General features: G+C 53.4%; 2 protein-coding genes across 5 annotated transcripts; both read left to right on the top strand.

The window, feature by feature from the left end:
- The first annotated feature begins 1311 nt into the window (after nucleotides 1-1311).
- On the top strand, nucleotides 1312-7866 carry LOC112922521 (tubulin alpha-1B chain). The gene is made up of 4 exons (XM_026002103.2): nucleotides 1312-1445; nucleotides 4958-5180; nucleotides 5892-6040; nucleotides 6843-7866. The coding sequence occupies exons 1-4, from the start codon at nucleotides 1443-1445 to the stop codon at nucleotides 7821-7823; spliced, it is 1356 nt and encodes a 451-aa protein (XP_025857888.1). The 5' UTR covers nucleotides 1312-1442; the 3' UTR covers nucleotides 7824-7866.
- Nucleotides 7867-15126: 7260 nt separating this feature from the next.
- On the top strand, nucleotides 15127-22768 carry DNAJB2 (DnaJ heat shock protein family (Hsp40) member B2). 4 transcript variants are annotated; one of them, XR_011997991.1, is made up of 10 exons: nucleotides 15127-15291; nucleotides 15500-15597; nucleotides 16439-16548; nucleotides 17919-17972; nucleotides 18137-18259; nucleotides 18977-19069; nucleotides 19275-19377; nucleotides 19553-19623; nucleotides 20504-21627; nucleotides 21836-22768. XR_011997991.1 is itself a non-coding variant. In XM_072742607.1 (10 exons), the coding sequence occupies exons 2-10, from the start codon at nucleotides 15533-15535 to the stop codon at nucleotides 21844-21846; spliced, it is 837 nt and encodes a 278-aa protein (XP_072598708.1). In that variant the 5' UTR covers nucleotides 15127-15291; nucleotides 15500-15532; the 3' UTR covers nucleotides 21847-22768. The 4 variants fall into 4 exon arrangements, 2 of the variants coding, with proteins under 2 accessions (XP_072598708.1, XP_072598709.1); XM_072742607.1 differs by having other exon boundaries at nucleotides 20504-20710; XR_011997992.1 differs by lacking the exon at nucleotides 18977-19069.
- The last annotated feature ends 704 nt before the right edge of the window (nucleotides 22769-23472 follow it).

Genomic DNA, 23472 nt, shown 5'->3' with positions numbered 1-23472 from the left:
TGAAATTCCATATTAGCAACTGCTTCATGGATAGGGTTGCTAAATAAAATTCCTTTATTTGCTAAATCTGGCTTTCCTATTCCTGGTCATGGTTGTTAATTGGAGAATGACTGGAGAGACGTAGTGTGGTTTCCAGGCAGCGTTAACGTCCATTTGAGGTTAGCGGTCATATATTTGAAGTCAGATCAGCCAGCCTGGTTCTGGGTTTTTCTGTAGCTACTGTTTAGCTGGGTCAGTACAGACAGAGTTGGTGACGATGAACCAGGGTTGTGGTTTAGTCGATGAGGATGCTAAAGCTGGAGGGAAGCAAGAGAATGATCATGACCCACCAAGGAATTTAAGATGGAAAGGAAGGAGATAAAGACACGGGAAGGGGGTGAGGGACAGTGAGAGCTCTGCCTTGTGGAAAGAGAAGCATGGAGCCTGAGTCCCAGATGAATTTTAATTCCACCACTAATGAACCCCCATGTGACCTTGGGCAAGACGCAAGAGGCTCCATTTCCTTTTCTTCCTCTGGGAGAATGGAGGCCCCACCTTGCCTACCTCACAAAGCTGTTGAGGGACTCAAAGGAGGTAAGGGGTGTAGTCACCTTAAGAGCCACAAAGTGGGGTACAAACGTGAGAGATTAACACTTGTATTTCACAAGTTTGCGTAAGGCCTTAGGGAGACTCCTGTGGGGAAATAAGGCCAAGCAAGGCTGGCAGCCACTTGCTTGGCATAGGGAGAGACCCTGAGGAGTAGCCCTGAACCCCTGCTCCTCATCTTGCTTTCCCTGTGGAGAACAACAGCAATTCTAGACTAAGCACTTACAGAAGTTTATCTTGTTTCATCCTCACCATATTTCCTCTCCCCATTCCACAGATGAGAAAACTGAGGTGGGAAAAGAAGTTAAATACCAGAGCTGGCACTGAGCCTGAGCTCTAGTTCCCTATGACCTATAATGTTCTGAGCTTCCACCCAGAAGACCCTGGGGCTTGATCTCTTGCCCTAGGACTCGTTATTTCTGGTTCAGTGCACTCTTCCTGGCACCACCCCCATTCCACTTCCAGTCCTCACCAACCCTAGGGCTGGCCTTGCAGCTAGAGCACAGGGGGTTTGACTTCTGAATCCTCTCCCACCTGCAAGAGACTGCTGAACCACCAGGAAATGGACTGAGGAGCAGACACTGTGTACCCAGGGGCCTGGGTACCTGTGTGGGGTGAGCAGCGGAGCCCCTCTTCTACCCACCCCACTTTGCTGCCCTGTTTGAGCCCAGGCCCAGCACTTGGTAACCAAGTCAACAAGCCTGCCCTCCTGGGGCCGTTTCTAACAACATTTTCCCAGCTGATAGTCGGCTGCAGAGTATAAGGAGGCAGGTGGGTCTCTCACAGACCCATATCTGCCTCTCATCAAACAGCAGACAGATAGACAGACAATCCTAGCCAGCCCCAAGCGAAGCAGCATGGTAAGCAGGGTTGGGGGCTTGGGCCTGTAAGTGAGGATCCTAGTGGCCCTAGGTGGGTGGTGTGAAGGACCCTTGGGGAGTCCAAGTGTTCCCGGGGCTGGTGTGTGGCCAGGTGAGGTGGGGAGAAGGAAAGACTTCCAGATGTGAGTGTGGCTCCCCAAGTGTATAGGTATGTGAGAACGCATGCAGAGGTGGAGGACAGGGTTATGGGAACCAGGATGAGGGTCTGAGCCTCTGCTCAGGAGCAGGGCTGCTGAGGGGCTCTGAATTTAGGGGTAGGGGGTATAGACTCAGCAAGACTGGAGCAGGAAGTGCTGGCACTTTACAAACCTGGCCCCACAGCAGATTTACTGTTGGCCTCTCATCTCACCTCCCAGCTGTAGGGACTCATCCTTACCACCCTGCCCAGCTGATGTGTCTGATTTGACCCCTTATTTCAACAGAGAGAGTGAGGAGGAAGGGGAGGGAAAGGGAAAGTGCTCCTGCTTATTGAAAGCTGGCTGTGTGGGGGGCTCATTTTATCTTTTGCCAGGCTCCCCATCAGGAGGGATAGAAGAGCTGTGAAGAGCATGGCTGGAGCCAAGCTGTTCTCACTCTGAATATCACTGGTTTACTCATGACCTTGAGCTCATTGCTTAATCTCTCTGAGGGTCAGTTTCCTCATGTGCAAAATGGTGGCATGAAAGTACCCACTTATAGGGTTGTCACGAAGATGAAATGGGATAACATTAGGTGGAGCGCTTAGCATAGGGTCCCTAATTAATGCTTTGCACAGGGGAACTAAGTGGCATAATGACAAAGCCCAACAGGTACAAGATCATACTATTTCTACATTCAAGAAAAGGGCACTAGAGACGCTGAAGAGAAATAATTTGTCTGAGGTCATAGGGGGATGGGCACTTGACCTTAAATCTATGTGATTCCAGGGGTTGAGTTCTTTGCCCTGCACCTGTTGCCCCACAGTAAGGGGTATCGTTTCTAGCATCTCAAGTATACCCAAGAGGTCAGAGACACCTTGTGTGGGCCTGCAGCAGTCACAGGGGCCAAGATGTTGTCTGGCTTTGTAGACAGAGCCTGGCCAGGCTTGGTTACAACAGCCGGTGCTGGGCTGTCAGTGGATTGGTAAACCCTGTTAGTCCTCCCTGTGAGATAGGGGGATTTCTGGAATCCTTTTGTCCCTAAACATCCCCAGCTTAACTCATTACCTTCTCTTTTTAATGACCGCAGAGGTTGGGGGATGGGAGTTGGGCAGGTGACCCAACATGTATGGTGCACCCAGTTTGTGTCATACAGTGAGCCAGGCAACTTGTAGGCATTTCTTCATTTAATCCCCCTAGGAGGGCAGCCCGGGTGGCTCAGAGGTTTAGCGCTGCCTTTAGCCCAGGGCCTGATCCTGGGGACCAGGGATCCAGTCCCACATCGGGCTCCCTGCATAGAGCCTGCTTCTCCCTCTGCCTGTGTTTCTGCCTCTGTGTGTGTGTGTGTGTGTGTGTTTCTCATGAATAAATAAATAATATCTTTTTAAAAAATCCTCCTAGGAATTCTGTGTGTGTGTGTGGGGGGGGACTCTTATTATTGCCCCAGTTCATGGGATGGTGGGAGGCCCACAGAGGGGTTAACGCTCTTGCCCAAGGCAAGTAGAGAAGTAACAACGATGCATGATTTAATCCCAGTCATCTCAAAATCCAAATCAAGGCCCTTGTGTCACATTTTTAAAAAGTCAGTCAAGTGTTAAATTTATGGAGAAAGCATCCTCGTTAAAAATTATGAAATATGGGCAGCCCGGGTGGTTCAGCGGTTTAGCTCTGCCTTCAGCCCACAGCATGATTCTGGGGACCTGAGATCAAGTCCCACGTTGGGCTTCCTGCATGGAGCCTGCTTCTCCCTCTGCCTGTGTCTCTGCCCCCCTCTCTCTTTGTGTCTCTCATGAATAAATAAATAAAATCTTTTAAAAAAATTATGAAATATTCCAGGCAGGAAAGTGTAAAGAACAATACAATAAACACCTGCTACCCAGCTTAAGAAATAGAATCTCTCTCCAACTGCATTCACCTCCCTCTTCTATCGAGAGAGCCATTGTTCCAAATTTAGGTGTTAATATTTTCTCTTGCTTTCTTTATTTTTGTAATATACACACTACAAGATTATTTAGTAAAATATAAATTTATCTCTAAATGATGCACAACATTGTTTTACGAGTTAAAGATTTTTATAAATGGTATCATATGGTATGATTCTTCCTTAATTTGCTTTTTTGTTTTTCTGGTAAGAACTTCCTGGTAAGATTCTTTCTTGTAACTCATCCATTTCTACTTCTGAATCATTCTTCATCCATTTTCTCCTGTGGAAGGACATTTAATTGGCTTCCGTTGCTATGGTGCTGTGACTGTTCTTGCACCTATTCTTGTTTACCTGTGTGAGAACTTCTCTAGAGCAAGAACATCATCAGCTTTCCTAGATATTGCCAAATTTTTCTCCAAAAGAGATCATCAATTTAGGCTTCTACCAACTATTTAAGGGATCCCATTTCTCCACATCCTCCACATGGTTAAGCCTTAAAGCTTGGGGAAACCTGATGGATGTGCTCATTTTGCTTTTAAGGCCTGTGGTAATTACTTCGCAAGCAGAGCAAGGAGGCAGAGTCTGGTACCCCGCCTACCACACTGTCACACACCTGTTAATGTGTGAAACTCTCCTGGCCCCCCACAGTGAGCCACCTGAAGCCAGGGACCATGCATTAGGTGCCATGTATCCCCAGTGTCAACACAGTGTCAGGAGCATAGCAGAGCCTCAAAATATTTGATGAAGCCAGAAGTCCAACCATCTTGATTCTCACGGGGCTCCCCAGGAGAAGGCATTGACCCTTCTGATTTCTGGGACCAAGAATTTTATGCCTGTCCTGCCTTAGGAGCCAAGCATTCTTTGACACCAGCCTTGAATCATGGGAGGAAGACCTTCTACCCAGCCCCACTCCACTCCACTGCAGAATTATGCACACCCAAGAGGGGGAAAAAACAGCATATCCCCCTCCATTCCAGGTCCACTCTTCCCTTCCTTGCTGGCATTTCTAAGCTGTAGCACGAATCTAGAGATATTCCTGCTTTCAAAACCTCTCCCTTGCCTCTGATCCCTGAAACCTGCCTTGGATCTTACTTTTCTCGCCAATGGCCCTTAATTTTTTTTTCTGAACACGGGTGGATTGACTATCATGCTCTTCCAGACTCATCTGACCCCTTCAACGCTCCTTAAGATGCTTAGTCACTGAGCAAAACTATAATCTTAGAACTTCCCACATCTGCTTCCTGACAGTTTGGGCCCAGCCCCCTGGAGCCACTGCCTGTGGATCTCTGAGGCCACCAGTCAATGCTTAGACACAGGAGAGGGGGCAAGTTGGGCAGGAACCTTTGGCCTCAGCCAGAGAGCCACTCAGGAAAGGATTGCAGGCAGGAACCGTGACCAGGCACGACAGTCTCCTCTCTGCTAAGAGTGTTCTCTGCACTTTGCCTGCTCAGCGTGAGTGCATTTCAGTCCATGTGGGGCAGGCCGGTGTGCAAATTGGCAATGCCTGCTGGGAGCTCTACTGTCTGGAACATGGGATCCAACCCGATGGACAGATGCCCAGTGACAAGACCATCGGTGGAGGGGACGACTCCTTCAACACCTTCTTTAGTGAAACTGGGGCTGGGAAACATGTGCCCCGGGCGGTGTTTGTGGATCTGGAGCCCACTGTGATTGGTGAGTGATGCTCAGTCTCTGCCACATGTGTCACCTTGTCCCAGGTACCACAGCAAGTCCTTCTCCATAACTAGAGCACTAGAATTTGTAGTTCCCATGTGCGGCAGCCCATTAAACCACAGATCTGGGACACCTGGGTGGCTCAGTGGTTGAGCGCCTGCCTTCAGCTCAGGGCATGATCCTGGTCTGGGGATCGGGTCCCACATCGGGCTCCCTGCATGGCGCTTGCTTCTCCCTATGTCTATGTCTCTGCCTCTTTCTCTTTGTCTCTCATGAATAAATAAATAAAATCTTAAAAACAAAACAAACATAGATCTGCTGCCACTCAGCTCCAGAGTCTCAGGGTTGCTCCATATCCCTTTCTTGTTTGTCGAAGAATACTAAGAGTCAAGGGCAATAGCATCAGCCCGAATGGGGCTCCCTAGGGTAGGACCTGGGGCCTGGTGACCGCCCCCCCTTCTGGGTAACCTGGGGAGCCAGGCTGCAAGGGCAGGGAGGCGTTTAAAACTCTGCCCATTGGGATCCCTGGGTGGCGCAGCAGTTTAGCGCCTGCCTTTGGCCCAGGGCGCGATCCTGGAGACCCGGGATCGAATCCCACGTCGGGCTCCCGGTGCATGGAGCCTGCTTCTCCCTCTGCCTGTGTCTCTGCCTCTCTCTCTCTCTGTGTGACTATCATAAAAAAATAAAAAAAAACAACTCTGCCCATTGCAGATGAGGTTCGGACAGGCACGTACCGCCAGCTCTTCCACCCAGAGCAGCTCATCACTGGCAAGGAAGATGCTGCCAATAACTACGCCCGAGGTCACTACACCATTGGAAAGGAGCTCATCGACCTCGTACTGGACCGAATTCGGAAGCTGGTGAGTGGTGGTGGCTGAGGGCTGGGAAAGGAGGAATCTGGATTCCTGTAGTGAAGAGATCTGGACACTATGCAGGAAGAGCAGCTTTAGCCCTTGGGAGAGCCTCCTGGATGAGTTTTATTTTATTTTTGGATGAGTTTTAAAGATGCAGGATCAGGACCAGTGAGGAGGGGCCCTACACATTGATCAGGGGAGGTAGAGTGTAAGCTCCAGCCTGGAGCTGGGTGTCCTCTTTACCTCCTATAGCAACTAGCCCGAGGCCTGGCAGAGTGGCCACCAGGGCAAACATGACCATGGGCTGCCTGGCCAAGCTATGGAGGTCCATATGCATTCCTAAAATAGGAATTGCAGGGATCTGGCAGAAATCCCAATGAAAAGCAGGGATCCAAATAATCCTGACCCAGGGTTCTATGATCAAAATTGGCCTCCACTGAGGATGGGGGATCAGGTTCCTGGGTTGTTGATCTCAGTACGGAAGCCCTCCAGAAACATGTGAAATTAAATCAGGGGTAAACAGGTATGGAGTTGGGTGGGGTTGGCAAGTTATGGTGACAAAAGTGACTATGTCACGAGATTCTAGAGAGCTGTTTTAGAGACCTCAGGTGGGTTTAAAGAGGAAGAGGAACAAGAGGAGAGAGAGTGGGCCCTTCCTATGAGGATCTGTTTTGTGCTCTTGGAAAAAAATCTTCCAAGGATTCAATGAAAGAAATGTTTGGGGAATTTGAAACAGCACGAGCTGGTTCTTTCCTTTTCATCAGCTCTGCTTCATATCCCACATTTCTCTTCACCGTCTACTTTCTAGGCTGACCAGTGCACGGGACTCCAAGGGTTCCTCATCTTCCACAGCTTCGGAGGGGGCACCGGCTCGGGCTTCACCTCACTCCTGATGGAGCGGCTCTCGGTTGACTACGGCAAGAAGTCCAAGCTGGAGTTCTCCATCTACCCCGCCCCCCAGGTGTCCACAGCCGTGGTGGAGCCCTACAACTCCATCCTGACCACCCACACCACCCTGGAGCACTCGGACTGTGCCTTCATGGTGGACAACGAGGCCATCTACGACATCTGCCGCCGCAACCTGGACATCGAGCGCCCCACCTACACCAACCTCAACCGGCTCATCAGCCAAATCGTCTCCTCCATCACGGCTTCCCTGCGCTTCGACGGGGCCCTCAACGTGGACCTGACGGAGTTCCAGACCAACCTGGTGCCCTACCCTCGCATCCACTTCCCGCTGGCCACGTACGCGCCGGTCATCTCCGCCGAGAAGGCCTACCACGAGCAGCTGTCGGTGGCGGAGATCACCAACGCCTGCTTCGAGCCCGCCAACCAGATGGTGAAGTGCGATCCCCGCCACGGCAAGTACATGGCCTGCTGCCTGCTGTACCGGGGCGACGTGGTGCCCAAGGACGTCAACGCCGCCATCGCCGCCATCAAGACCAAGCGCAGTATTCAGTTTGTGGACTGGTGCCCCACGGGCTTCAAGGTGGGGATCAACTACCAGCCACCCACCGTGGTGCCCGGGGGCGACCTGGCCAAGGTGCAGCGCGCCGTGTGCATGCTGAGCAACACGACCGCCATCGCCGAGGCCTGGGCCCGCCTGGACCACAAGTTCGACCTGATGTACGCCAAGAGGGCCTTTGTGCACTGGTACGTGGGCGAGGGCATGGAGGAGGGGGAGTTCTCTGAGGCCCGGGAGGATATGGCTGCCCTGGAGAAGGATTACGAGGAGGTGGGCATGGATAGCGTGGAGGGGGAGGGAGAAGAGGAGGGAGATGAATACTAGGGGAACCCCGTGTGCCTGTCCTAAATAAAGTGCTGTGGCCTTACCCCTCTCGCAAGTGTCTTTTGCTCTTGGGAAAATCTGCAGAGCAGGGCTTTCTGCTTCAAGAGAGATAGGAAGGCTGGGATCTTAACCTGGGTTCCCCAGAAACCAGATCTGGTTCCAGATTTTAGGAAAGAGTGAAGTTCCAAGAAGCACAATGGGGGAAGAAAAAAGAAGCACAATGGGGATCAAGGAGGTTAAAGCAGAGAAGGAGACAGAATTTACCCCGGAGAAGAATAAATGGCATCTCGGGATCAGCTCTTGGGTGAGGGGGCAGCAGAGGAGGGGACGGTGGGGAAATGTATGCACTGGCCCATTCCTCCATTGGTTAAGCCTTCCCCCCATGAAGCACGAATGCCCCTGCCCTTCTGTGTGGCACACGCTCGGGAGGCAGTGCCCACAGGGAAGCCCTGGGGCAGGACATGGGTGACGTTGGTCCCAGCCACACAGCGCTGCAAGGAGAGTCTAGTGAGGCCAGGAGGGTGTGCAGTGTGCCTTAGACAGAGCTGGTGCTCACTAGTCCTGTCCCACAAATCACAAGTTTGTCTCCTTCAGGCAGGAGGTTTGGGTATCGAGAGTCCAGAAGCTGGCATTAAGGCAGAACGGTGGCCCAGTGGCAGCAACAATGGGGAAACAGCTGGGGTGGGGGCTGACCTCCCTGTGATCTCCATCGATAGTCCCACTTTTTGATAACAGACAAGTGACCTTTATTTCAATTCCATGCCTCGGGCTATGCAAGCACAGCTCCAAGCCCCCACCTCCAACCAGACGGCTGGCCCTAAAATCCTTATATATGGATTTTCTGTAGCCTCTGGTGGCTGGAGGGATGATTTAACCATTAGAATAATTGAAACTAGGGCAATCCCTGCCTCCCACCGAAGAGATTCAATGCTCAGTGTTGCCCTCAGATCTGTCCTTTCTGCAGCTTCCCCTTTCCTCAGATTGGATGCTGGGAAGGCATCCGAAAGGTCAGCAACACCAGGAAGCTGCTAGCAACCCTAGGGCTGGAGGAGCCAAGCTCTGGTGATGTCAGAGCCTTTGAGCTGAGATGCCAGGTGGGAGCTGGAGCCGCAGTGGAGCTGCCCAGAGGTGGCAGGAGGAACCGAGGAGGGAGGGATATTTGGCAGGATCCAGAGCCACGGAGGTGACACAACCACTAAACCAGAGGTGCCCCCTGATTTAGAGAGAGGGGGAGAAAGACCCTGGCTTCTCCTTCCTTGCACCCTCAGTCTCTGGCTGGCGGCTCCCACTGTCTGAACCTAGGCAGGAGCTAGTTGGCAAGGGGGCCTAGCTACAAGGGGGTGCAGCGAGTGAGAGACAGAGCGGGCTGGGAAGGTGGGGGGTTGGAGCTCGGAGCAAACGCATACCCACACCAGGTCTAGCATTCAGGGCCTGTCTCAAACCAAACCGGAAACGGAGTGACTCCCGGTAGCATCACCTATCCCTGTCTTATCCAGATAATAACTCTGTAGTAAGCAGAGGATGCGGTGAAAGCAACAGATGGTGGGGGGTTTAGGGAAGAAAGTGGGCAGGCCCAGCACAGCAGCCTGCTCCTTCCACTTTGCAATTATTTGCCCAGGGAGAGCAAGTGTTCTCCACTTCTCTATGACATGTAAGCTTACGGGGGCAGCTCTGTCCCGAGGAGAGAGGCGCCTGTGGTTTTGTGTGTACGCGTGTGTGGCGGTGCTGGCGCGGGGAGTAATTTAACTCAGTGGCAGTATTTAGAAGCCCATTTTGGCTGAGGAGCTCAGCTATACCCTCACATCCACTTTTCTCCCTCACCAAAGGGCTTGACTTTCAAATCTCTGACTCCTGGGTCTTTCTCTCTCTCACCTGGTTTCAAACTTGGGAAGTGAAAATGGGTCATTTTGGGAGCCCTTCACATCCCAAGAAACATTGTCATTTATTGAGTCCCTACTATGTACTCGGCCCTGTACCCATATGACCTTGTTTAATCCTGAGGTGGGGGGGCCTTGGGTGGCTCAATTGTTTAAGCATCTGCCTTGGGTTCAGGTGATGATCCAGGGTCCTGGGGTCAAGTCGCACATTGGGGATCCCTGCTCAGGAGGGGGTCTGCTTCTCCTCCCTCTCCCCCTTCCTGCTGCTCATGCTCTCTCTCTCTCTCAAAATCTTAAAAAAAATCCTGATGTAAATACAGTTACACACACTGGACTGGAAGCCTCAGGAAACAAGGCTTACTCTATTCTCAGCACCTAGAATGTTGCTGGGTGAACAAATTAGGCAACATATGTGTTGAATGGTCATTGAATAGACTTGCTAAGTGAATGCCTATTCTACAGACGTGGAGACTGAGGTTTAGAGAAGTTATGGCACCTGCCCAAGGTTATTCAATTACAAATGGAGGAGGTGGGATTCAAACCCAGGTCAGCCTGGACAGAAGCTTATGGTGCTGTCCTCCCCTCCCTCAGCTGCCCTCCCCACTCCCGCCACAGCAGTTCCAGGCACGCCTCCAGATGCGGCTCAGAACCTGCCAGATCTCTAATGCCCAGACAGTGACTCAGGCACCTCAAAGGCAAGGAGGGGGTGATGTTTGACGCTCCTCTGCCTTGGCGCTGCGGTGAAGGGCACTAGGTGGGGCAGAGACACAGCCTCTGGGGCTGAACCAGGGCAGAAGCATCTTTGGGGCCAGGTTTGGGGGCTCTCCATGCCCTCTGGAAAGGGCCCCCAGCCCCAACATCTCATAGGAGGTGAGGTGAGGGCTTGGAAAAGCCCAGCAGGATGTGAGGTCTTTAACCAGCCAGGGTGGCTGGGCAGTAGAGAGGGAGCCAGGCATCCCCCCATCTATTGCACCAGCCCACCTGCCCTGGGCAGTTGAAATAGCATGAGCTGGTTCTTTCCTTTTCATCAGCTCTGCCTCATATCCCACATTATCTCCTCTCAGACCCTTCCAGGCCTCCCAGCTAGTAAGTCTGCTGGCAGGCACTGGCAGGCCTAAGTTGGACTGGGTGTGGGTGTGGGTGTGGGTGTGGGTGTGGGCATGGGTGTGGGAGGTGGCAACCCAGACCTCCACGGGACAGCCAGGAGCACCACCCAGCCTGGCTCCCGGGGACTCCCTCAGTGCAGGGCGCTTTCATCCCCGATGCTTCTAAAACCAGGGTACAATTACCTCCTGTAGGCAGACACAAGAGACATATTCCCAAAGTGGATTCCACCCAACACATTTATTCCTTCATCTCTGGGGTGTCAAGAACATGCCTGTCTCCAAAGCTACGTTCTCACCATTCCCTCCTTCTGGAACGCTGCCTCCCCCTGCTTGTCTCAATGTTGCCATTCCTTCCAGCTTAGGTCACAGCCACCCAGAACCATCCAGCCCTGGAAAGCTCCCCCTTCTAGATTCGCCCAGCACCTTACTGTCTAACACTCATTTGGAACTTGGCATGAACTACCTCATGGCGCTCAGCTTCTTGCCAGTATTTCTTCAACTAGAGTTTTAAAAAATCATATATATATATTTGAACAGTTATTATGTGAACATGCTTCCAAATGGAAAAGGTACAAAGAAGATTTACAAAGAGCAAAAAGAAGTTTGTAAGTGAAAATAAGTCCCCTTCTTTTGTTCCCCTCTTGACAGCCTCCACTATTAATTTGTTAGTGTTTCCTTCCAGAGACATCTACATATATATTAATGTGTATACAGTAGTCTCCCTTGATCCATGGGGGATATGTTCAAGACTCCAATGGATGCCTGAAACCATGGATGGTACCAGAACCCATATATACCATATTTTTGCTATACATGCATCCCTATGATAAAGTTTAACTTGTAAATCAGGCCCAGAGATTAACAATAACTAATAATAAAATAAAACAGGGCAGCCCGGTGGCTCAGCGGTTTAACGCCACCTTCAGCCCAGGGCCTGATCCTGGAGACCTGGTATTGAGTCCCATGTCGGGCTCCCTGCATGGAGCCTGCTCCCTCTGCCTGTGTCTCTGCCTCTCTCTCTCTCTCTCTTTCCCTCTCTCTGTCTCTCATGAATAAATAAAATCTTTTAAAAAATAAAATAAAGGGGAACCCTGGGTGGCGCAGCGGTTTGGCGCCTGCCTTTGGCCCAGGGCGCGATCCTGGAGACCCGGGATCAAATCCCACGTCGGGCTCCCGGTGCATGAGCCTGCTTCTCCCTCTGCCTATGTCTCTGCCTCTCTCTCTCTCTCTCTGTGACTATCATAAGTAAATAAATAAAAAATAATAAAAGATTTAAAAATAAAATAAAATAAAATAAAATAAAACGAGTCTAATAATATACCGTGACAAAAGTTATGTGAATGTGGTCTCTCAAAATATCTCATGTCGTACTCCCCTCCTTCTTATGACAATGGAAGATGCTGAAATACCTACATGATCAGATAAAGTGAGGTGGAGGTATTGTGATATGGTGCTTGGCTACTACTGACTTTCTGATGATACAAGAAGGAGGATCACCATTTTCCAGACTGTGGTCCACCTCGGGTAACTGAAACCATCCATAAGGTGGGCACACACGTTTAGATACATTTTATCTTACCCTCATTTTTTCATTTAACAAGAAATCTGGAAGACTGTCCCTATCAGTACATATAGACATGCCTCATTCTTGTTGGTAACAATGTATTATTCCATTGCATAGTGTATCATTGCTTATTTAACCAGTCCACTATTTTAAAAAACATTTATTTGAGAGAGAAAGAGAGTGTGAATGAGCACAAGTGGGGGGGGGGGCGCAGAGGGAGAGAGAGAAGCAGGCTCCCTGCTCCATCCCAGGACTCTGGGATCAGGATCTAAGCCAAAGGGCAGATGCTTAACCAACTGAGCCACCCAGGTGCCCCTAACCAGTCTACTATTAATGAGTATTTAGGTTGTTTCCAATCCTTTGCTTTGGAAACAAATTCTGGAACCCTTGTACATATTTCTTTGCACATACGTTCAACCATAAACTCTTAGGATCAGAACTGCTAGGTCAAAGACTATGCACCTTTAACTCTGACATGCCCCATACTGCTCTCCTACTACCAGTGTGCTAGCACGCCTATGCCCGGGGCCTTGCCCATACAGTGTATACAACTTGTTGATCTTTGTCAATCATCTGATAAGTGAAACAAAGGATTTTTATTGCAGCTTTCCTTTATAATTCTCTTGTTATAAGATCAAGCATCTTTTCATATGTCTAAAAGTCAGCATTTTCTCTTCTGTGAACTGTCTTGTCTGAGCCTTTTGACCATTTAAAAAACTGCTTTCTTTGTCTTTCCTTGCGAACAAAGGAAATTAACCCTTGGTTTGCTAGATGGCTCGATGTCATTTCCTTCAGGTGCCACTTGTCAATGTCCCAACTAGATTTTTATCTCTTTGAGTACAAGGGCTGGAACTTAAACCCCTTTGTATTCCTAATTCTTAATATAATATCACATACACCGTAGATGCTAGACAAATGTCTGTTGAGATAAGAGAAGGAGAAAGAGATTTGGAAAATTTTGGAGTGATCTACCTTATTTCTTCCTCTTATACCAAGGCCAGTCAGGGCTCTTGTAAACAGCAAATATTAGCTCTGGCAAATTAAAACAAAAAAGACACTCCCCCACCCCCACTCCAATACACACACATACATGCACAAATTAGAGACACTGGGTTGCATACAGAATTAATACGAGGGATGCCAAGTGAGACTCCACAAACAGATAGGGACCAAGGGAAGCTGAGCATTAAGCATCCTAGTCAAGGTCAGGGCGCAGGACAGTCTGCCTAAAAGAAGGGGGTTCCCTACAGAACAAGGGGCTGCAATGAGGCTCCCTCCCCACCAGGCACTGACATTTCTTCCTCCACACACTAGAGGCCACTGCTGGCTCCTATGTCACAACCACTCCAGAATTCTCAATATTTCTGTGGCTTGCTCCACATTCAAAGTCCCAGTTGGAGCTTTCAATTGGCAGGACGTATGGCTTTTGCCTGTACCCCCGGAGCTGAGACGTCTGGGACAGCAAGCGTCAGGGCTTTGTGACAGGTGGTGGCCTGCCTCCCAGCAAGGCCTACACAATGGGAATCGCCCAAACAGGCGGAAGTCTCCGACTGTGGGCAGCCAGGAAAAGTGGACAAATGCACACTTCCTTCTTTCCTCATGTGTGGCTCAATCTTTGGTGAAGCATTTCTGGGTCACCCAGCCAGAAAAACACTCTTCTGGACTCACATAGGCATGACTGCCTGGGCCAATCACGCTGCTGGAGAGGATATGTACGTACTAAGACCCAGACATAGTGTGTAGCACACCTTATCCGACTTTCAAGCAGCCCTAGGCATTTACCTGTATTTAGGTAGGAAAAACTGAGTCCTCAGAGGTTTTGCCAAGTCACGCAACAGTGTCAGGTTGCAGACCCAGTTCTGTCTGTTTTTAAAACCTTGGGATTTCCCAGTGGACTATACTGTTGGGCTGTTATCTTATCAAGTCGGAGCTCTGTGGACCAGGGACTAGGTCATATTCTTTTCACATCCTGCCTGCATCTACTATGTAGAATACGTTCAATTAATACTGGTGGTTTAGCCTGGATGGTATCAAGCAGGAGCCAATTCTGGAAAGTTCTCTAACTCTCCCAGGAGGCCTGAACCCAGGAGTCATTTTGAGATGGACGAGGTCTATGTGGGATCCCCCTGCGTGGAACACAACCACAAAAACCACAAAACCTTCCATCTGGGGGACTTCCTTTTCCTGTTTTCCTTTTATCCTTTAACCCCACCTCCCCACGATGTGTCAAAACCGTCAACAAGAGGTTCCAACCTGTTCGTTATTTGATCATCCAAAGGCTATTCCTGAACCCTACAACTGCCCCACGTACTCTTGTGCAAAAAAAAAAAAAAAAAAAAAAAAAAAAGGTGGGGGGGGGGACACAATGTCTGTCCCGTGGAATTGACAGTCTCAAGCGGGAGGCGAACGTCCATCAGAGGAAGAATCAAACAAGTAAGGGCTGACTCGCAGCCCAGCTGGGCCCGGCGGGTCTGACCTAGTCGGGGACTCGGGCGGCCTGTTGTCGGGACCTGGTGCGGGAGCGGAGATCTGAGGCGGAGGCTTCAGGCCGGGGAGGTCTGTGAGTCCGCGCGGCCACCGATCGCCCATCGCCCGTCGCCGACCGCCCACCGCCCAGTCCGCGCCCGGGGCAGCCGCCGAGGCACCGCGGGCGGCGGGCGCCTGAGTGCGGCCGAGCCCGCCCCCGCCCGTCCAGGGATGACGTAGCCGCGGCGCGAGCCCAAAATAGCCGGCCCCGCCCCCGCCTCCCGGCAGCCCGCGCGGCCCCGCAGCCCCGCCCCCGGCCTAGGCCGCCGGGCCGCCGCGGGCTCTGGTAGTTTCGGCGGCGCTGACGCAGGCCGCTGCGCACAGCCGGAGCCGCGCGGCCGGCGCCAGACGGTTCCGGCGGGGGGCAGGGGCGGGGCGCCCCGGCGGCGGAGGAGGTGCGGGCGGGGGGCCCGGGGCAGGCTGGGGGGCCCCGGCCGGGCCGCTGGAGGCCGGGGCTGACGGGGCGCCCCGGGGCCTGGGCGCCGAGCTCGCGGGGCCCGGCCTGCGGGGGCCTCGGCACGGGGGGCCGCCTCCCGGGGGGGGGGGGCTGCAGCCCCGGGCAGGGACCCTGGCCTTTGCCTGACGCCGCGTCCTGTCCCGCAGCGCCGGCGAGGCCCGTCTGGCTGACGAGTTGCCATGGCATCCTACTACGACATCCTGGACGTGCCGCGAAGTGCGTCCGCTGACGACATCAAGAAGGCGTAAGTGCCTGCACCGCGCATCAGGAAGCCTGTCGCCCCCGCACCCCAGCCCCCCCCCCCGGGGCCCTTCGGAGGCCTGGCCGAGGGAACTGGGTCCTTGGAAAGGATGGGGGGCTCCCTCTGTAGGGAGGAAGAAGACTCCTGGACGAGCAGGGGCGAGTCCTTAGCGCGAAGCCCTGCAGAGAGCTGCACTGTGGGTCCTTCTCGGTGGATCCCCCCTTCCCCTTCACTCCCATCCCCAGCCCAGGGTGGGGGCTTTCTCGGGATGCCTGCAAAAATGTCCAGGGCCTGGGACCAGGAGGGACCAGTGCCGGGTACGCCCCATGGCCACACGTATTTCCAACTTCTGCAGCCCCAGTGAACTCCGGGGTGGGGGGGGGGGGGGCGTTAGGGCTGGGGCTTCCTCGTGCTTCCTTTTTTTTTTTATTTTTTTTTTTTTTTTTTTTATTTATGACAGTCACAGATAGAGAGGCAGAGACACAGGCAGAGGGAGAAGCAGGCTCCATGCACCGGGAGCCCGATGTGGGATTCGATTCCGGGTCTCCAGGATCGCGCCCTGGGCCAAAGGCAGGCGCCAAACCGCTGCGCCACCCAGGGATCCCCTTCCTCATGCTTCCATATTCCTCTGCTACTACAAGTAGTCCTAGCACTGGCTGCAGAGGGAAGAGACAGGAGCCCCATTAACACACGCCGCAGAGGCAGCCCTGGCAGCTAGGGTGGATGGGATGCTGAGCGAGGAGAGGACAGTGGCAGGCTAATAGGCAAATGGGTCATTCTGTTTCATGGTGGGAGGTGCTTGCTTTTGTCCTCTGACCCACTCCTCTGAACCTACTTTTTGCAGATATCGCCGGAAGGCTCTTCAGTGGCACCCAGACAAGAACCCGGATAATAAAGAATTTGCTGAGAGGAAGTTCAAGGAGGTGGCCGAGGCATATGAAGTGCTGTCAGACAGTAAGGGCTGGGGGCAAGGCAGGGCAGCACCTATTCCCCCCTCCCCCCTCATTTCATGCCCTATCCTCCTCCTTCCCAAACAAAGCCAAGCTGCCACCTCCCATCTCCTCCAGGCCTGTTGTTTCCAGCCTGGGATTTCAGTGCCTCCTCCAACAGGGGACTCTGGGACCCTTTTTTTTTTTTTTTTTTTTTTTTTGCTGCAATTCAAGCAAGCACCTATTATGTGCAAAGCAGCCTTTTATTCTTCCCCTAATCCCCCATGCTCAGTGTCTGCTCCCCAGGATCTGGTATGGTAGTTGCAGCATGGTGAAGGGTCTTGACAAGGGGATGGCAGCAGGGCACATAACCTATATGAGCTGAACCTTCTCTGTGCCAAGCATTGGTGGGTATAATCTCCAGAAATCCTCACAGTCATCCTATGAGGCAGGATTTGTCATCCCCACTTTACAGGCAAGGAAACTGAGGCTGAGAGAGGTAAAGTAATTTGCTCAAGGTCACACAGCTGGAATATAAATCTGGGTCTGTTTTTTGTTTTGTTTTGTTTTAAAGATTTTATTTATTTGAGAGAGAAAGAGCAAGCAGGGGGAGGAGCAAAGGGGAGGGAAAAAAGGGGGAAAGAATCTGAAGTAGACCCCGGGCTGAGCACAGAGCTCAACTGGGGCATTGAGCTCACGACCCTGAGATCATGACCTGAGCAGAAATCAAGAGTCGGCTGCTTAACCAACTGAGCCACCCAGATGTCCCTCCAGGTCTCTTTTTATTCATTCGTTCAGAAAATATTCATTGATGTTTAGGGTGCTGGGCCCTTGCTGGGTACTGGAGAGCAATGGAGGACAAGCAGACACTGTCCTTGTCATGATGGGTTTATTACATTTTAGTCCAGGAAGCCCAGCATTAACCAAGGAAATACTTAGGAGTATTCTGAAGGAAGGTACAGGGTGATGTTGATAGGAAATAAGAGGCACCAGGTTTTGTTCTGGTGGTCACAGAAGGCCTCTGATCTTGACCTTTGACCCACATTAGAGGTGGTGATACTTAGGCTGAGCCCTGATTGATACCATGGTAATAATTAGCAGATATTTATTGAACACTTACTGTGTTATCAGACACTGCTAAGCAGCGCACATGGATTGTCTTATTTAATTCTTGCAATGATCCTGTGTGGTTGGTGCTGTTGTTGTGTCCATTCTACAGATGAGAGGGAGCCACTGTGCGAAGAGCTGGCACTGCTAAAATTTATAGCCCATGCCCCATGTGCACCCTGCTGTCCCCCTAGCATCAGTCACTGGGCAGTTCTCTGAGGGTCCTAGCCTGGAAGGGGAGGCCATCATCCCAGTGGGAGGGAGAAATGATCTGGTCTCTTTTTCCAGAGCATAAGCGGGAAATCTACGACCGTTATGGCCGGGAAGGGCTGACTGGGGCAGGTAGGTGGAGCGGCAGCAGGGCCCGGGGATAGAAGTGGGTCACGGAAGAGGGGGAGGGCAGATTAGGGCAACAGATGCTCTCTGGAGGCGTGCCTTTGGTGGGGTGTGCGGCTCAGGGCAGGATGTGTGCCCTGAGCCCCCTCTTCATCCTGTCCCTCTTCCAGGAACTGGCCCATCCCGGGCAGAACCTGGTGGCGGTGGGCCCGGCTTCACCTTCACCTTCCGCAGCCCCGAGGAGGTTTTCCGGGAGTTCTTTGGGAGTGGAGACCCTTTCGCAGAGCTCTTTGGTGAGTGGGCTCAGGACGCCTCCGACTGGCTGGACTCCTGCTCCAGGCCTGCTCTCCATCAGCCTGGATCCCCTGAGACAGAAGGCTGAGAGGGCAGCAGAATTCCACAGACCGAAGATTTTGTGGGGGTGGATCCAGGGACAGTGGGGACAGAACCTGACACAGGCCTGAACCCGTAGAGACTTGCCTTGTTCAATGACAGCAACAATGGTACATTGTTAGGCCTGCACAATAGGAGCCGTGAAAGCAAGACTCAGAGTGCCATGTGACAATCACAGTGACGTCACACATGACCGATACCATGTTTGTGGTGATTACTATGAACCCTGTGAGGTGGGTAGGGTTCTCCCCATGTACAGGTGAGAACACAAAGGTACTCTCAGTGTGCTTGGATTCCCCCAGCCCACGGGGGAGTCGGGCCTCGTAGCGGGGTAGGCCTGACTTCACACCACGCTTGCTGGCCTATGCTGAAGGAGCTAGCCGTCTTCCCTTCCCCCCTTCATTGGGTACCCTGGACAGAATTTACCAGTGATCTTTTTTATATGTAATATTAAAAAAACAAAACAAAACTTCAGAAACAAGTCCACAGTCAAAAAAGAAAAAAAAAAATTGGAAATGCTTAGCAGGTTATACTTCTAGACTGAAAGGCAGGGTTCACACATTTTGGCAGGGGGGCAGGTCTCTTTACTAGATTGTTATTCTGCTTGCTTGTTGCAGATGACCTGGGCCCCTTCTCAGAGCTTCAGAGCCGGGGTTCCCGACCCTCGGGCCCCTTCTTCACCTTCTCTTCCTCCTTTCCTGGGCACTCTGGTATGTGCTGTCCCTTTACGTTTTTTGGAAGCTCTGGGTCCTGGAACCCTGTTCCAAATGTTCTCTCCTGAGTATCTGGAGCCCTGCCTTGGGGCAGCTCTGCAGGGAGATGCTACAGAGGTTCCTGGGCGTATTGTGACTGCAGCATGCTGGGTCCAGCCTCCCTCTGACAACTTCTCTGCCTCTTCCTTTGTCTCCGTTCCAGATTTCTCCTCCTCCTCTTTCTCCTTCAGTCCTGGGGCTGGTGCTTTTCGCTCTGTTTCTACATCCACCACCTTTGTCCAAGGACACCGCATCACGACACGCAGGTGAGGGCTCCTCTGGGCTCATTCCAGGTGTAGGGGTGCAGGGGGGAGGCGGGGAGGGGGCGCTGCATACAGCTCCTTGTGGGCGGAGTCTGTCTCTGTCTCTGCGCCATCCCAGGGCATGGACAGGCACCTGTAGGATTCGTGTTCCATGAGTGAACCATGCCGTCCCCTGCAGAATCATGGAGAATGGGCAGGAACGGGTGGAAGTGGAAGAAGATGGACAGCTGAAGTCAGTCACAATCAATGGTGAGGAGCGGCTGTGTGCCCCGGTCCCTGGCAGGAAGCCCCAGCCCCTGAAGCCCCAGCCCCTGAAGCCCCCTCCACACTGTTCCTCTCTGAACTCCTTTGGGGCAGGGAAGGAGTGGCAGCCACCGGCCCCACTGCAGAATCAGAGGCGAGGATGCCAGGGACGGGGGCTGGGGCAGGGAAGTGAGGAGTCTCCGAGGGCCAGCTAATCACCATCTTCATCAGTGGGTGCCTGGTGTTTGCAGAGCACTTGACTGTTCTGAAAGCACTTGTGCACAGAACATGAGCTCTGTATGGAAACGGGCAGGGGAAGTGGGGCTGTTGGTATTTGCCCTATTTTTCACATGAGGAGACTGAACCTCCACATCATCAAATGGCCCTAACTCCCAGGTAGCATGAGGCTCAAGGCCTGGTCCTGCTTAGTAAGGTTTGTAAAGCTGGGAGTGACATCCAGGATGCAGGACTCCAGGGGCAGAACTCTTCCCACGGCGTCCCTTTGTAGGGCATGCTCAGCATGGTATGTCGTTCCCCCCCCCCCCCGTACCTGCCGGCTCTGGGAGCGCTGTGCGCCTAGTGCATTTCTTGGGCCGTCTTTGGTTATTAGAACAATTTGACAACATAGGTTCTCTCACTGTTTCCCTTTTATAGATGAGGAAAGGGAGGGCTAGGGAGGTTGAGTAGCTTGCCCAAGGAGACAACTTCATCCCTGCTGGAGCTTGGTACCTGCCCACGCTCATGACCACCGCGCTCGGTGCCAGAGTGCATGCATGCCAATTCCAAAGGAGGGGCTGTAAGTGCTCAGAGTTGCCATGCATGAGGCAGCCTGGCAGGAATCCCCTGGCCTGGTTGGAGGGCTTCATGGTGGCTGTGATTCCTGCAGGTGTCCCAGATGACCTGGCGCTGGGCTTGGAGCTGAGCCGTCGTGAGCAGCAACAGTCTGTCACCTCCAGGTCCGGGGGCACGCAGGTTCGGCAGACTCCTGCCTCCCACCCCTCTGACAGCGATCTCTCTGAGGATGATGAGGACCTGCAGCTCGCCATGGCCTACAGCCTGTCAGAGATGGAGGCAGCTGGGAAGAAACCGGCAGGTGGGCGGGGGGCGCAGCGTCGAAGGCAGGGGCGGCCCAAGGCCCAGGACCAAGAGCCCGGCCTGGGGGGGACCCCTGAGGCTGCAAGGGGGGATGCGGCCAAATCCAGCCCATCCCCAGAGGAGAAAGCCTCTCGCTGCCTCATCCTCTGATCAGCAGGCCCGAACCACCCTGATTCGGGGCGACCAGGGGTCCTGCTTGCTGTCGGGAGCAGAGGGGCAGGGCCTGAGTTGCAGGAGCCCTTCCTCCGCTCAGCACCCCCTCATAGATGCCCCTCCCATGTCCACTTGCACTTCAGTGCAGACTCGGGATCGCTCTGCTCAGCCCACAGTTGATAGGTCCCTGGTGAGGCCCAGGGTGGGGAGCCTCGGGCCGTGGGAGGGCCTCCCAGGAGCCAGGACGCAGGCACTCGTGCCAGACGGGGAGTTTCTCAAGGGCATTAGTGGCTTGGGTTGGGCCTTCTGTGCCCAGGTCTGCCACCTGTGTTGCTGATGACGTCAAGGAAGGAGGACTTGGCCTGGGGTTCTCTGAGCCGGATCCGCAGCTACACCAGGGAGTCTCCTGTGCTCCCGTCCAGCTGCAGATACCCCACCCTGGTTTCTGTGCAGCGTTGAGCTCTGACGTGTCTCTGTTGCTTCCCTTCTGGTGCTGCTGCTCCTCCCTCGCTCTCTTCTCTCTGCACTTCCCCGCGGGCTGCATCGCTTGCTTTCACTGCCATCTGGCTAGGACTCCCTTCTTCTTTCCCCAAGAAAGCCTCAGTGTGACCAGGAAGATGCTGTGGCTGATAGGGCCATAAGGTCTTCTGGGGAGGCTAGCTGGGTGGGGCGGGCGCCTCTCATCCAGATACGGAACCGGAGCCCACTCCTCCTCCCTTCCTCTTGCTGCCTCAGCCTGCCCCAGGCCTCGGGACTAGGCAGGTGAGGCCGGCTATCCCTGGAGAGGTGGGCTAAGGTCAGGGTGCCCCAGGAGGGAGGCCTAGGAGGGGGCTGTACCCCGTACTGTTTGACCATGCATCAGGGCTCACGGAGAGGCCACAGGGCTGCCCAGGTCTGCATGCTCGGCTCTGTCCTCCACGGCTTGCTGCTGACCCTCTCTCCTGTCACCCCGCCCCCGCTCTCTCCTCAGATGTGTTCTGAGCTGGATGGCCGGGATCCAGAGCCGCTGCACAGTTCCAACAGGACAGCGCCCTCCCCCGTGCGCTGGGAGGGGACCCTCCGTTCCTCTCCCTCACCTATGCTGAGTGTAGAGCTGGGCCTGGGTAGTGGGTGGGGGCCGGGTGGGAGGCATCTGTAGTCTTAGCCTGTGAACTCTTCCCTGGGTGTTTGGTGCTGTCTCTTGGGGACTACAAGTCCCAGAATGCAACACACCCTGCCTCATTTCTGATAGATGTTAGGGGAAGCGATGCGTGGTTGTGGAGCTGTGCATCTTGGGACATGTAGTTCCAGTCCAGGTTGACTTGTCATTTGCTGTGAACTGAGGACATCTTGTCATCTGATTTGACTGTGGCAGGGGTGGCAAGAATGTGGATGAAGGGGTAGTGGACCAAGCTTCGGTTCCCCTGACACCTGTTGCTAGCGCTGGGCTTAGAGCGTACAGATCAGAGCCCTGTGCCATCTGGGAGGCTCTCGTCCTGTGGTCAGTCCTGGGATCCGAGGACCGCCCGGTGGGATGGATGGGATCGGGTGTGGGCAGGCAGAGGGCTTGGAAGGGGAGGCGGCCAGTGTGAGAGAGTGTGTCTGTGTGTGTCTGTGTGTGTGGGCAAGAACACGCACATGCGCGTGGTCGGGATTGGTGTGTGACGGGTGCTCCAGGCATGTTGCTGCTTGTATGGCTTCTTTGGCCTCTGATCCTGCTGCCCATTCTTTTTCTCCAACACCACAAGTGAGCTGCCTCTCCTCCTCCCTGCCTGGGGAGCCCCGTGGCCAGGGAGGGGAGTGGTGGAGCCAGGGTGGTGCTAGCCCTGTGACGTTGCATCTCAGAGACCTATCAAAGCCAGCTGGGCTGAGCTCAGTCCGAGAGAGAAACACTGGAAGTCAATAAAGCTGTTTCGAGAGCTTGGTGGTGTGCTGTGTCCCCGTGTTCTTCCTTTCCAGGGTGGCCCCAGAGGGACCCTACGGGACCAGTGGGCAGCATCCACCCCCCATTGCCCAAACACCTGGTGGTCACAAGCCTTTCCAGATGACAGCAGAAGTCCCCCCTTTGACCAGGCTGCCCTCCCAAGTACATTGTTGAATCCGGAGAAATGCTCCGGTTCTGCCCACACACACGTCTTGTGGCCCCATGGTGGCTTTCCCCAGGCAGCGGTTCCCCTTAGCAGGGACCCACCGTCCACTACTCTGTCACACAGCTAGGACCAGACCAGATGGAGTTATGCCTCGACTACAAGCATGGGAATGCCAGGAAGTAGGGAATGCATGGTGAAAACTTGTAAAAACTCAGGCCCATACATGAGCCCTTCCCAAGGCTGGTGGCCTGTCTCCGAGGCCTGCCTTTCCCACGTGCAGTGGTCCAAGTCCACCCTGCCCAGAGCGCAGGCCCCAAACTCACCAGTACCTGGGGAAGAAAATGCCAGGGACCCCCTCACCCCTTTTCTGCAGACACCTTCGGAGAGCCACTGAGCCCCAACAGGCAACTTCCCATCATCAAGCAGAGCCCTGTGGCTCCCCAGCGACACTGCCATTCCAGGAGAAGCGCATGGCCTCCTCTTCAACAGCCAGAGGGCCTGTATTGTATTTTTCTCAAAGCAAGGAAGCAGCCTGCCC

Source organism: Vulpes vulpes, chromosome 16 (assembly GCF_048418805.1).
Source record: "Vulpes vulpes isolate BD-2025 chromosome 16, VulVul3, whole genome shotgun sequence".
NCBI lineage: Eukaryota > Metazoa > Chordata > Mammalia > Carnivora > Canidae > Vulpes > Vulpes vulpes.
The sequence above is the reverse complement of the archived record's forward strand: the minus strand, read 5'-3'. Positions and strand labels throughout refer to the sequence as shown.

What these genes read in the sequence shown, in the direction of transcription:
- LOC112922521 (XM_026002103.2), top strand. An exon ending in TCTGGAGCCCACTGTGATTG is followed by an intron (nt 5,181 to 5,891) that starts GTGAGTGATGCT and finishes TGCCCATTGCAG; the next exon opens with ATGAGGTTCGGACAGGCACG. An exon ending in TGGACCGAATTCGGAAGCTG is followed by an intron (nt 6,041 to 6,842) that starts GTGAGTGGTGGT and finishes TCTACTTTCTAG; the next exon opens with GCTGACCAGTGCACGGGACT.
- DNAJB2 (XM_072742607.1), top strand. Translation starts at nt 15,533, where the DNA reads ATGGCATCCTACTACGACATCCTGGACGTGCCGCGAAGTGCGTCCGCT. An exon ending in GGAAGGGCTGACTGGGGCAG is followed by an intron (nt 17,973 to 18,136) that starts GTAGGTGGAGCG and finishes TCCCTCTTCCAG; the next exon opens with GAACTGGCCCATCCCGGGCA. An exon ending in CTCCTTTCCTGGGCACTCTG is followed by an intron (nt 19,070 to 19,274) that starts GTATGTGCTGTC and finishes TCTCCGTTCCAG; the next exon opens with ATTTCTCCTCCTCCTCTTTC.